This window comes from Lygodium microphyllum, chromosome 19 (assembly GCF_053477565.2).
Source record: "Lygodium microphyllum isolate KBCC chromosome 19, Lygodium_microphyllum_v1.1.10, whole genome shotgun sequence".
In the NCBI taxonomy this organism is placed as follows: domain Eukaryota; kingdom Viridiplantae; phylum Streptophyta; class Polypodiopsida; order Schizaeales; family Lygodiaceae; genus Lygodium; species Lygodium microphyllum.
In genome coordinates, this window is record NC_141153.1 from 85,322,228 (window position 1) to 85,336,478 (window position 14,251).

The following is a 14,251-nucleotide window of genomic DNA, read 5'->3' on the forward strand; positions in this document are numbered from 1 at the left end:
CCTGAAGCTCAAAATCGAGATTGATATGTCAAGTGCGATCTCGAGTCGCATAGCGGTCAATGAGATGACTCCAACGCTAAATGGCTAGGCTAATTTGTCTTCCAAGTATCCTTGAGTAGTTATTGACCCTTAGTATCTAATGTCACCTATACATTAGTGGCCAATAAATTGGTCTAGGCCTAAATCTGACACTAGGTACCATCTAGCCCAGGTATAACTTATTACAACTTTTGCCTTTGACACCCACTGTATCCTCAAGATCCTTGGCGTGTTACCATGAAATAACTACTATGTGCATCACATGTGCTAAACATCCTTGCACATTTGATTAATATCTTAATCAAATGTTATCGGCAAGATTATAGCATCTCAAAATCTCATGTCCTCCTGAGACCTCCCCCTTGAAATCCTTGCAATCGTCCTCGATTGCATTGCATTGTGCCAAAGAAAGCATACTGCACTGAAATTTCCATAAGGCATCATAGTCATAACATTAGCCATTATTGTCTAACCATGCCACATGCCCCAAATCTTGCTGAAAATTTCCAGCAAGTATAAACATGACATAAATCTGAAAAACAATCCAGAACTATTGCTAGAAGCCCATTCGATGCATCCATAACTTATGTTTCTTAATTGTTCTAACTCCACAACCATAGTAAAGCATAAACCATGGCTGAAACTCTCAATGGCATTTACTCACATGCTGCTATCCATGGAGCCAACTATAAGCCATTGAAAACTGAGCATAATTAGATCATAAACTAATCACTTGTTGATCTGAGTTTTGATCACAAACTAAGCAAATGTGACCCCCAAACTGATCACAAACTAATTGCAAAAATTGATCAATAACTAACACAAAACTGGTGTAAAATCGATCTCAAAAGTGACCATGAACAGTTCTCAAATTGATAAAAAACTAAGCGTAAATTGATCAGAATTTGATCTTAAAATTGAAGCAAAAACTCATGCTAAATTGACCATAAACTGATGTAATAGTATAGTTTCAGTGCTTGGGTGAAACTTATACTCATTTGCATACATCTCACAATGACTAGTACATTGAGTAGTGACCTCATGGCAGACATACTGTTAGCACAATACCTTGGATACATGCTTAATACATCTGAGATCCACTACATACGAGAGTTGCCCACAACTAGAGGAGTGGAAGTGCTACCTCCCCCTTGAGCATTAGGTAATGCTCTGGACCCTTACTCTGCTGAACCTGACTGAGCCCGTCCACTGTAAATTAAAAGGCATCTTGGAAAAGTTGTAATAACTGAGGATGATTTGCCAGGTCACCCTTTTCCATCCACTTTGCATCTATTGGTGAAACAATGCTGAAGCTTCACCAAGAAGCATACGGAAACCTTACCTCTACCTTTACTTGCCTCGAAACCTCCACTAGGTTATAGGCCTTTCTTCCCCTTAACCATTGTGATGCTTTATACTTTCACATTGCTACAATTCCAACTTAACTAATATGCAACATTGCATCCAGTTGACTAGCCCGTCATGTGTACCTGACATGCTAGAAGCACTAGATACATTAGGAAATATTCTTATTTGCACACTTTGGACCATTGCAATGTGATTGTGCATGGAAATTTGTATACTACGAGCCATACCAAGATACATTTTCCCATACACTCATGCATTACTAGCAATATTTTTCCTCGACCAACACTATATAGAGCATTTGCACGACTAATATTAGTACTGTGAGTCCCAAACACAGTGGACTGTATATACGCATTGCCAAACTTGCCACTTTGTGCCCCAACATCATACCAATAGTGCTATATACATGGGTTTATGCATATTACCAGACATACTCGGATACATTGAGCCTTGCACACCAAGCATTGATTGTTGCATATCATAAGGAGTTGTACTATCATAGCAGCTAAGAAACACGTTTCTTTGAATTTGAAACTATGAAATGTTTCTTAAAGTACGAAACGTTTCTGAGAGTAAAAAATGTGGGTGTTTTTAATTTTAATTTTATTTTTTTGGTGAGTTGGAACCCAAAACATGGTTTTTTGATAAAAACTATTGGGCAATGTTAAACATGATGATGATGATGTGTAATAACTCATGAGGGCTCAAGATTTTGGATGAGAGATTGATTTTTTTTGTGATTTTGTTTAGTTATTGAACTTTGTCAATCTAGTATCTATTCTTGTTTTGAGATTTGAATATTATACGACTTTAGTCTCATTTATGAGTTATTTATGATATATTACGATTCATTCTCTATTTTGACATTTTGTCAGTTTGTTTTGAAATGAGAATCATGATGTTGCAACTTGACTTAGTTCATATTATAGATAGGCTATTTACATATTAATTTCAGTTTTCTTTGTATGATACGTATGAATCATAATGCTTGAGTTTTAAACCATAGTATAGCTTGCTAATTTTGACATAAGTGACAAGTCAATAATGGATCATGGATATGTAACATATAATGTATTATTCTCAATTGACTCTATTATCACTCAAGATTAATTAGCCATTCTTTGTTTAAGAGAGAGTTCCATAGAAGTTTAGAACCTCTTTCCCCAGTCAAAACTATTAAAAATCCCTATATAAAAAAACCCGCGTTTCTTATTCTACCCCCTCTTGAAAGAAACTTACGAAACACGTTTCTGACGTTTCGTTTCTAAACGTTTCTAACGTTTCTGGCTGCTATGTGTACCATACATCTTCGTATGTGGTCCCTGATCCACCATAGCATGAAAACTAGTGCCACTACTAAAGTAACCTGATTGTCCTATAATTGCATGTATGCCTTGTTGTTCAAAAACCATTGGATTGGCACTTCCAAGTTGGCCTTGCATATGCATAAATTGCCCCACTAGCATCATTTGCTTATGCTCATTACCAAACTGCTTGATTGGCTCTTCCTTCGGAGCATCTTGTTAGCTTAAAGCTCTTGAAGATGATTTCCTCTTCTTGCCTTTGTTGCCCTCCTTTAAGGGGTTCAAAAAGCGCATGAATTGAGGATCATTTGCCATTTGCTTAAACATTTCAGCTGCTATCCTTAGTTGATCTTAAATTAGTCATCAAATTTCTCTTTCTCTTGCTAATCATCAGCTTCTAAAGGCTTAGAAGGACCCACATTTTGCTTTAAACCAACATTATCAACTTACTGTCCATGCTCTGTGCCTTGTCCAAGATTAGACATTGTATTTTTTCCAACACTTTGTGAATTTTCAAATTGAGAGGCATCATCCTTGCTTGATTCCATCTCACTATTTGAAGACATTGTTGTTGTAATGCTCAGTTGAACACAATTTCAACACTAGAGCAAAGCTTTTGATCTTTAATTAGGTACCTCGGACCCACCAATTTGAGGGAATTGATGGTATCTCGGCAATGGAATCTTGCAACCAATCTTCTTTCTTGGATAGAGTTATAAATAATGTGATTTAACACTAATTACAATAAGCATAATTCACATAAATTGAAAATGTACACTTTATCACTTTAATCTTGGAAATTGGATACCTTGTTTACCCCAAAACTGGCGCCTCTTTTGGTATTTCTTTAACTTATATTGCAAATGGTTGGAGGACAATTGAGATCCTTTGATCTCATCTGCTAATCCAAGTGCCTCTTACTGTCAAAACCGACCAGCAAGACTCCAAACCAATTTGCCTCTTAGTTTGCTTGGGGATCGGCCTTCACGTTGCTCCTTGAAATACAAAATCAGCCCCAAATCTGATGTTGGTTGGCTGGTCTCTTGAATTTCCCTGAAATTCCTCAGTTTCAATCGTTGGAATTCAAGTCCTAGGCCTTTAATTCTAAGCACACATCCCGAGGCAGTCGTCAAAACCCTAATTTTTGCTGTAAATTAGGGTTTATAGCAAAGATTGGCTGAAATCTCTTCCTTTGCTTGCTCAAATTGCTGGAAAATGCTAAGATAACTTGAGAGATACTAGGGGATGAGAGAGAATGTTGTAGAGAGTGAAATTTTAGAGTTTCATTACGAAAAATGCTGATAAACTGTTGTTTCCTTGCTGAGACAGCCATGGAAGCTGTCACCTATAGCTTAGGATCACCAGAATGACTGCTGTCCTCTCTTGTATGTTGTCATCTGCACCAGAAGGACCTTGGGCTATTGTCACCTGCTCTTGGAGGGCTCCAAATTGCTGTCACATGCTGTAGGATTGATCCTTGGTGGCTGCAAATCACATTGGCAGTCTCTTTTTGCTCTCTAACACCCTTCTCCTCTCTCACAATGGTTGGAATAGACTTCTAGCAGCCCCTGAAAACGTTTTTCCCACTTGCATGGGCAAGTTGTTCTAATCCCATTTTGTCAGCATTATCCAGCTTATTGAATTAATTTTTAGAATATTAATTTTGAAAATTAATTTAACAATTATTCTAGTCCCTAAAAGAATAATTTCACCAACCAATAATTAAATTTGCTAGGCTAATTCATCTTTCAAGTATTCCTAAACAGTTATTGATTCTTAGACTGGCATTAATTAGCTAATTAATGCCTAGTCTCTAAAGTCACTAGTTATATTAGTGGCTAATAAATTGGTCTAGGACCAAATCTTACATCGGATACTACCTAGAACCTGTTAGGCATAACTTATTACAACTTTTGCCTTTGACACCCATAGTATCCTTGGGGTCCTTGGCCTGTTACCATGAAATAATTGCCATGTGCATCACATGTGCTAAACAACCTTGCACATTTGATTAATATCTTAATTAAACGTTATTGGCAAGATTATAGCATCTCAAATCTCATGTTCCCATGAAAATTGCCATATTTTAGAGTTAGTATTTTTAGGATAATCCGAGATTCTGGTACCTCCATGGATATCATATGAAAGCGCTTGTTGAACACAATACAATAATAATATCAAAATCTCAATATGAGATTTGTAGAAATATATGCATTCTAAACTTTCAGTCCACATATGCACATGCACAAAATTTTCATGATCATGCCATTTTGCCGATTGTGTCTGTTTTTGCAAATCTAGCCCCTAGTCTAAGTAATCGATCCTTTTCGTATGTATGTTTGACTTGGATATTATTGAGTTTTGGCCATGGGTGCCCAATTAGGTCATATAGACAGAAATCTTTGTTCTAATCCATTGTGTGGGTCCATCATAACCAATGACCACTTATTGATGGTTAGCTATAATGCACTACTCTAAACATTATTTGATCACAAAAAAAAACAAATTCAACAACCAATTAGATGTCCAAGTGTAATAGAAAAGATTTGAGTCACTTTATTGTTCAGTTATAGCAATTATCTAGTAAAATGATACATTTTTATTTTTAGTTATACTTAGAATTCAGCATTTTTGTATTTCCACTTCAATGTAGGATGCTTAAATGTGCTTGTCATTGATATAGTATGTTTGATTATACTTTGGGTTAGTTAATTTTGTGAACTAAAAACTGGAAGGCTTTTGCACAGGCATTTTCAATTACCATGGGCTTTAGTGGATCCAAATACTCCCATAAAACCTGGTCAAAGATTTTGTGTTTGTGTGAATGAGTTGTTCTTGTGGGTTTTGACACCCTTGGAAGTTTTATATGTGAATGATACGCACCACATCGAGTATTCATTGCATCTACCAAATCTATCTACACAACAACAAAATGTTCCAAGAGATACTTTGAAAGGAGTCTTTTCATATGGAAGTGGCACATTGAAAGGGCATCTATTGGTATGCTTTATGCCCTTTTCTTTGTTGTGTTGTGAACTTTGAATCTTCTCAAAATCACATATTGAGCAAAATTGTTACATAACCTCACTAGCTTGATATTAGCAAGACCATGAATGGAAATGGTTTCAACCTTGATATCCTATTTCCGATTGTGCATTTACATAAAGAATATAGTGAATGATTTTTCATGTTGCATAGAGTTTTTATGATTGAAAAAACTTATTTAATGCAAAGATCCTTTTAGTAAAACAGCTTACTCTCCACTTTCCTTATGCATGATGATAGAAATAAACCTTGGCTACAAGAAATCACCTTTTAAAGCAAACACACAATTCCAACCTTCCAAAAAAAAAAACAAACCGCCTCAAAAAAAGAAAAAGAGAGTTTAGCTCTAACCTTTATCTATTCAGTTAGCTATTGTACCCTACTGCTTTAATCCCAATGGGCTATTATCGTAAAAAAATGAAAAAATTAGAGAGAAAGTGAGCCTTGTTGTGAATGAAGGAGTCAACATGAAATATTGCTTACTATATATGCATTAGCTTCTATTGTGTAAGCTTGTGGTATTTTAAGAATAATTTGTTAACAGTCTGAATGCATTATTGTTTGTTACATATGTACTATCAACTAGAATTTTCTACATGTATACTGATCGGAAACCTTAGCTGTTATGATTCAAAAGTTCTAAATGATAGTGACATAAAGTAAGGCCAAGTCTCATGCACTGTGATTTGATGTATGATGTGTCATACAGAGAGATTTTGTAGGGATCGATGGTAATGACTCACCTACTTTATATGTGTTTTTTTTGCAAAAAATGGTGTTGCTAATTGTGTTACTCTAAAGAAAATACAACAAAGTACAAATGCTCTCCAAACTAGTTGGAGTTGAATGCAAATCAAATCACATATATACAAGGCCTCTTGTGGTGGTTTGGGGGGATGGGGAAAAGAAGCCATGGTGGAGTAGTTTACACCACTGGGGTTTGCTGTCCTATGGGGTGAAAAACATATTATGCAACCCCAAGTGCGGAGGAATGGCAATTGAAGCTCCAATAGATGCAAAGAGTCCCCCTAAAGCTGCTCCCAGCAATCCTTGAAGAAGTGGATGATGGATGACCAAAGGTCTACTGATGTGGCATACATTGAAAGACCACTACTGAAGATCAATGGGCGGGTGGCCTTATAGATGTGCTACCTTGTGAGGTTGCCAATTCTCTCCCATACCTCTGATTGTAAGCTATTGTTAGCATTGTACATCTCCTAGGTGACAAGGCTTATAGTGAAAGGGCATCTCTATTTTGAGATAAGTGCACTTAGTGCTGGCCAACTGCATTTTTGGCCACATTTAATACCTATTTATTGGCTGCTCCTCCACTGTTTATCATTCATTCATATGAGTACATTGCTTCTTATTGGAGAGAGGGAGACTGCAACACTTTGCTAGTTGCCTATGTTAAGCTTAAAAAGATGCATTACACATTAAATACCAAACTTTATGAGGATCCACATCTCAAAATAGGAGGCTGTGTGGCTACTCAGTTCATCCCTCTTCTATAGGTTTTTAGCCATTGACACACCTAATGGTTGTCCAGCCCATCACGATTGTTGCCATGACATCACCAGCTCTTGGTGCTTTGTCCACTGATGCCGCCTATTGTTTCCAGTTGTTGGCGACTTGATCTGGAGCATCTTGACAGCTGTGTTTATTGTTGGAGTAGGCCTTCTTGTTGTCTAGTCTCTTCTTGAGCATCATACAGCTTGTGTTTACTGCATGCAGGCCCAGTTTGCATTAGATTCACCTTCTTCAGCTGTCACCTAGCCTCCTATTGCTGCGTGTGACCTGGCTATGCACTCCTTCAGGTGGTACATTGTTGCATTGGTCAGGTCCAGGCCTCAGGATCCATCTCCGGTGGATGTCACTCTTTGACTACTCCCCTAGCCTGCTCCCACAAGAGTCATTGGCTATTGGACAGCTCTGCCTTTGAGCATCTTGTACACTCTTTCATTCATTTACAACATTCAATAATTCACCTTAGATTGCTCTTTCTTTTCTGTTTTGTGTTTTCATGTTTATTGCGTTCTTGTCTAAGTCATTGTGTTTTAGTCATGTTTGTACATTTTGTGTTTTCTCTCTGCAAAACCTAGTATATCTTGATAGCTTGCAGCCAGTGCCTTTGTATACACTCTTGAGCATTGGTATATGAATTCCATTTCTTGAGTCTATTCTCTTTGAGTCCATGTATTCTTGCTATTCTTTCCAGTTCTTTGTGTTTATAGTAGTTCTGTCAGCTCTGTCTCTTTGTTTTTGTTGCTCCAAGCAATTCCAACATGGTAATCAGAGCCCAAGTCATTAGGTTTCGGTCCTAGTTGCTGTGTGTGACTACTGTTTCAGGCCTAATTACACGTGTAGATTGTTCCGGAGTTTGCATTTTGCTGCCATCCTAATCCAGCTGGCCTAGGCATCAATTTCTATAGTAGGGCGGCAGTTTTCAGCATCAGGGCAGCCTGATTTCTCAGTATTCTGAGTGCTGTACTTGTATTTTTTAACTGTCCAGCCATCATTTTCACACCAGCTGTTGACGTTTTGATATTTTGTGCAGTCAATTCTTTCTCTCTCTCTCTCTCTCTCTCTATATATATATATATATATATATATATATATCATGCTTATCTATCTTTCCCTATGGATCCCCAGTTTACTGATGTGCAGAGCAAGCATATAGCCCACCGACACCCGAGGTACTTCTTCTCTAGGGAGATAGAGGATACGCGGTGGAGCTTATCAGACTATTACAGAATGTAGACGCTGACATTCCGCTATAGGATCTTACCTAGTAGTTTAGTGAGGCTCTACACACAGCAGTAGGGGTAGCGTTTCCACACTGTAGGCCTACGCAGAGAGCCTATTTTGGGGTGATACCTTGAAATAGCTGGTATGATGATGAGTGCTGTGAGACTAGAGCTCACCTACAAAGAGAGGTAGCATTGGGATCCACTACACACAAGCAGGCATAGTTAGTCATCGAGAATCTCATATGGCGGAAGAAGAGAGCATTCTTAGCCTAGTTGGAGAGAGACTTATACCGGCTGTTTTTAAGGCAGGATTCTAGAGAGGCATGGCAGCTTTTTAGAGAGCATTGTCCAGCCACATACCCACCACATCCCTTGGTACATGGAAGCAGTGTGCAGTCAGTCTCTACACAGTAGCAGGTTAGCCTCATCTCCCTAACCCACTAGAGCCTTGCCTAGAGACTACCACCCTCTTTTTGAGCAAGGACTGCAAGAAGGCATGGAGGAAATTTCATGGTAGACAAACCCCAATTCACTTGACATCACCTATAGTATGGTATGAACATGCTAGTGCACTATATAATGTTCCATCACAAGAGTAGATTCCCTATCCATCAAACTCTAGGCCGACACAGTGTGGATTCTTTATGGAAAAAATGGTGAGATATGCCATTTGGAGGCTAAAGAATGGGAGAGCACATGATCAAGATGGCCTTGTGGCATAACATTTTGCACATGCATGCTATGCATTGGTGCCTATCTTGTTAAATATCTTCAATAGAGTTGTATGTGAGGGGTTTCCAGCAAGTTGGTGTGACCACACAATAGTGCTGATTTTTAAGAGCGGAGACTATTGGTTGCTAACAACTACCGCACTATTATGATTGCCCATATGCTAGCAAAGATATATGCCTCTATTGTGGAGCATGAGTTGAGTTGGGTGACTGAAACAAAGGGGATGCGGTCTGCAAGACAAGATGGCTTCTGTCAAGGATATAATACATTAGACCATATATTCACGCTGAGGCCTTGATTGAGGAGGGACCATCACAAAGGCAAAAAATCTATTGTTGTTTCGTGGATTGTCACAACTCTATAGAAACAGAATTTGTATCATTTTTCATTAATTTGTCTATATAATGATTTATTAAATTTATTTCCTTTGCACTAATTAGATATAAAGAAAAGTGCATTAGGAGCTGGCCACTGATGAGTGGTCACTGGTTATGGTGGACCCACGCGGTGGGTTAGAGAAAAGATAGTTCACACTTCCACCTATATGGCCCGATTGGGCGCTGTGACCATAACTCATGCATATCAGGGTTAGACTCGCACACAGAAATGATTGATGCCTTGAAGTGTGGGCTAGATCCGCCAGAACAGACAGTTACAATCAACAAGATGGCATGATCATGAAATGCTTGTACAATGTGCATGTGTGGGCTGAAAGCTTGAAATGCACATTTCTTTGCATAGGAAAGTCACATGAAGATTCTGATACCGTTTTTGCGATGTACACGGAAAAAGCTTTCATATGACACCCATATTGAGGGGTCTCTAAATTTTAGGAGGTCCCTAAATTTTAGGAGCCTCGAATTAGCCTAAAAATGCTAGTCCTAAAAAATAGAGATGTCATTCTAAAAATAGTAAATTCTGTACTCTGACTGTGCTTACTAAATTTGGTTGTTTCTATTCTTGACAGTATTCAGTCCAAAAAGGAAGGCCATAGAGAAGAGACAAGTGTCAAGACACTTGTCACACAAGTTTCCAAGTGTCCCACCACTTGTCACATCTCATGACATGTGGCTGGACACTTGTCTTGTGCTACTCCACTTTCCCCTTTTGTACTAGCTCTTCCCTCTCCTATAAATACAGCACCCACAGATAGCCAGAAACTGGCCCCATCCCCATCATCATCCCCCACTTCTCCATTATCAAATTCCTCCATATTCCTTCTTCTATCACTGCTGTTTTACAGGACAACAAGCCTGTAAATTCATTACAGCACCTCCTTCTCGAGCTCTTTCTTCCATTTTAGCAACAAGAAGCAAGCCCTATCCATGTACTGTTGATCAACGATGGAGAAAGGTTGATTTCCCCTCTTTCTTCTCTCATACTGTAAAGAAATCAGTTCTTATCATTGCATAATAGATAATGCATGTGTGTTTGTACATCTTTGCATGATCTTGTGAGAGTGAGAATTACTTCTCCTCACTCTCAGGTTGATTGTAACTGAGTTCTTCCCTAAGGGACTTGGGTTGAGCAGAAATATATTCCTTCGGGGGGGAGGGGGGGTTGCCCATCTTCAACCCTCAATCTTGTCTCCATTACTTTTACATTTTCATGGCTGTAATTTTGTGAGTAATTTTCATTTTCAGCTTTAAGTGTTCATTCTCTTTTATATTAAATCTCGAAAACAAGCGAATATCATAATTGTTAAGCATACTACGTTGTTTGGGGCGTTTACAATGGTATCAGAGCTTTGGCTCGGTCCTCACCCCAACACTGGTAGTGCTTACAATTATAAGTTTGCTTGTTTTTAGCCCTTGCATTGAGTGCTTGAGCATATTTTTCTTAGAGTCTCAATGGATCAGTCGAGTGCCATCCTTCAAGCCATTCAAAGTCTTAGAGAGGAGAATCAACAAATTCGTGAGCAACTTCTCAAACTAGAAAAAGTTGAGAATCCCAAAGAATTCAAGGAAAGAAGCCCATCTGCTTCAAGGAGACAAAGCCATACCAATGAAAGGAGCCGATCAAGAAGTCCAACTACTTCTAAGAGGCAGTCCCATTCTACTTCAAGACAAAGAAAGAGATTGCGTCGAAGCTCATCCTCTTCTTCAAAGTCATCTGGCGCCTACTCTGATGGACCCTCTTCTAGTGACGAAGAGTCACACCCTTCTCGTGGAAGACCTCATCATCGTCAAAGGCGTCGACATTCTTCACCCTCGTCTCCATCTTCATCCCCATCAAGCACTTCATCATCTTCAACCTCAACATCCGGGCATGGACGATGGCATAAGAAGAAGAAGAAGACTAAGTCACTATCTCAACTTGAAAAGAAGATCAAGTTCAGTATGTATGATGGTTCCCGAAATCCTGATCTTCTTCTGAAGTTTATTTGCCAATTTCAAATTTTGTATGGTTGTGACAAGTATAAAGAAAAAGAAAATATTAAGTTTGCAGCTTTACATTTGACCGACTTAGCCCATACTTGGTGGACGGGGTTGGAATATGATCATGCTGCCCCAAAATCATGGCGGTCCTTTGTTCGCATGATACAAAGCCAATTTCTTCCTGTTCATTTCCAAAGAGATGTAAAAATGGAATGGGATCGGCTTTGGCAAAGGAAAAATGAGTCACTTGGTGACTATACCAAGAGATTTTGGGAGCTACTTTTGAAGGTCCAACATTTCAAGAAGATCAGCAGTTCGGAAAAGCTTAGGAAGTTTCAAGGAGGTTTGCATTTTAAACTTCGTACTGCTCTTAATCATTATCATTGTTCTAGTCTCAGGGAACTCATTGACCATACTGAGACATGGGAAATGGAGCACAATGGCAACAAATTATTCCAAAAGAATGATAAGAAGAGAGTAGCTGATGATGAGGAGTATTCAGCCCCAAATCAAGGACAAAAACAACGGCAAAAGCAGCCATCAAATCAAAAGAAGATGAAGCCCTATGCACCTCCTAATGCTCCTCAATTTCGCTCCAATCTATACCCACAAGCCAACTTTCCGAAGAAGAAAAGCAGCGCTTCGTGAAAGAAGGGAAGTGCTTTAAATGTGGACAAACAGGCCACATAGCGAAGCAATGTCCAAACAAAGGACAAAGCAAGGTTTCTGACAATAAGCCTAAGTCGCCAGTGAAAATCAATGCTAACAGTGATGTAGTTGCAAACACAACTCACACTCCAGAGATGCGCAAATTATTAAAAGCTTGGGGACAGTTGCAAGATAAGCAAGCACTATTCTTGATAGATCTTGGGGCGAATGAAAATGTCATTTCCTTGCAATTAGCTAAAGAGCTTGGATTAAAGAATGAAGAGATGGATACTCCGGCAGAAGTTCGCCAAGCTTTAAATGCCGATGAAGGTAACATAGTGAAGACTGTGACACCCTACATTGGCAAGCTCAAGTTTCAAATTCAAGGCTACAGAGACGAAGATACCTTCTGTATCGGAGACCTTGATGGTTGCGATGTGATTCTTGGCATGCCCTGGAATCATAGAGTAGATTCAACCATCTTCTCTCAGAAAAAGAAGGTAGAACTCACCAACAAAGGCAAGAAGTACGAGATCCAAGCTGGAGTTTCTGGAGACACCATACCTATGGTAAGCCATATGCAAGTCTCTAGAGCAATTAAGGATTGTGTTCAATGTTGTTTGCTTTATGTCATTTATGTAAAAGATAATATGAATGTTGAAAACCAAGAGCGACTTCAGCTCTTAGAAAAGTATAAAGATTGTTTTTCGGAAGATCTTCCTTATCAGCTTCCCCCAGAAAGGCCAGAAGACCATCATATTGATATTATTCCGGGCAGTTCTCCTCCTAATATAGCACCATACCGTGTGAGCCGTCCTCAACAAGAAGAAATCAGAAAGCAAGTCGAAGACTTGCTCAACCGTGGGCTAATTAGGCCAAGTAGCTCACCATTTTGTTCATCGGCTCTTCTTGTTCAAAAGAAAGATGGCACATTCAGGATGTGCATTGATTATCGAGCCCTTAACAAAATCACTGTGAAGAATCGGTTTCCTATTCCCAGAATTGACGGCATTTTGGATCGTCTAGGAGGCTCAAAGGTTTTCAGCCGTATTGATCTAAAGAGTGGTTATCATCAAATTAGGGTAATACCACAAGATGTACACAAAACTGCTTTCCGCACTTCATACGGTCTTTATGAATTCTTGGTGGTCCCTTTCGGATTAACCAATGCACCAGCCACCTTTAATCGAATAATGGAGCGCATCTTTAGAGAGCATCGACAATATGTCGGTACTTTCTTTGATGATATTCTTGTCTTTAGCAAGAATGAAGAGGAGCATCATCAGCACTTGGAGATTGTTCTACAATTACTTCAACAAAATCAACTCTTGGTAAATGGTAAAAAGAGTGAATTTTTCATGCATAAAATAAATTACCTTGGGCATGTCATCTCTTCTGAAGGGATTCAGATGGATCCTGAAAAGATCTAGATAATCCAAGAATGGCCTCATCTTCATGATGTACATGAGGTGCGATTGTTTCTTGGCTTATGCTCTTATTACCGCCTCTTCATCAAGCATTTTGCACATATGGCTTCTCCACTTCATGACCTTACAAAGAAGAAGACCTCTTTCCAATGGAAGGAAAAAGAGAAGGCAACCTTCACAAGGCTGAAAACAGCTCTTACTTCTGGACCTGTTCTTATCATTCCAGATTTGGTAAAACCATTTGTACAAAATGTAGTTGCTGATGCACTTTCTAGAGTGCCTCGCATTGCAACTATTACAGTGGCTCATCATGAAGATTTTCAAACGATGAAGAATACTTACGATGAAGATACTGATTTTGTAGCAATTTGGTGAAATTTACAGCAAGGAGGTTCTCATCCAGATTATTCCATCAAAGATGGTTACCTTCTCATGAACAATCGCCTTTGTGTCACTCTTCCTGTTCGACAAAAGGTGCTTAAAGAAAATCATGAACCCCCTTATGCAGGGCATAGAGGGAGGGCAGTTACTCTAAGTGCAATTGAGCGCTACTTTTATTG

The 14,251-nt window shown here is 38.9% G+C and overlaps 1 protein-coding gene across 1 annotated transcript in view; it reads left to right on the top strand.

The window, feature by feature from the left end:
• LOC148020113 (outer envelope protein) overlaps positions 1-14,251 on the top strand; it is an 88,568-nt gene that overhangs the window by 17,656 nt on the left and 56,661 nt on the right. The window contains exon 3 of the mRNA XM_087700389.1: positions 5,459-5,711. Coding sequence (XP_087556515.1) covers positions 5,459-5,711 — 253 coding nt within the window. The remainder of the gene's footprint in view (positions 1-5,458; positions 5,712-14,251) is intronic.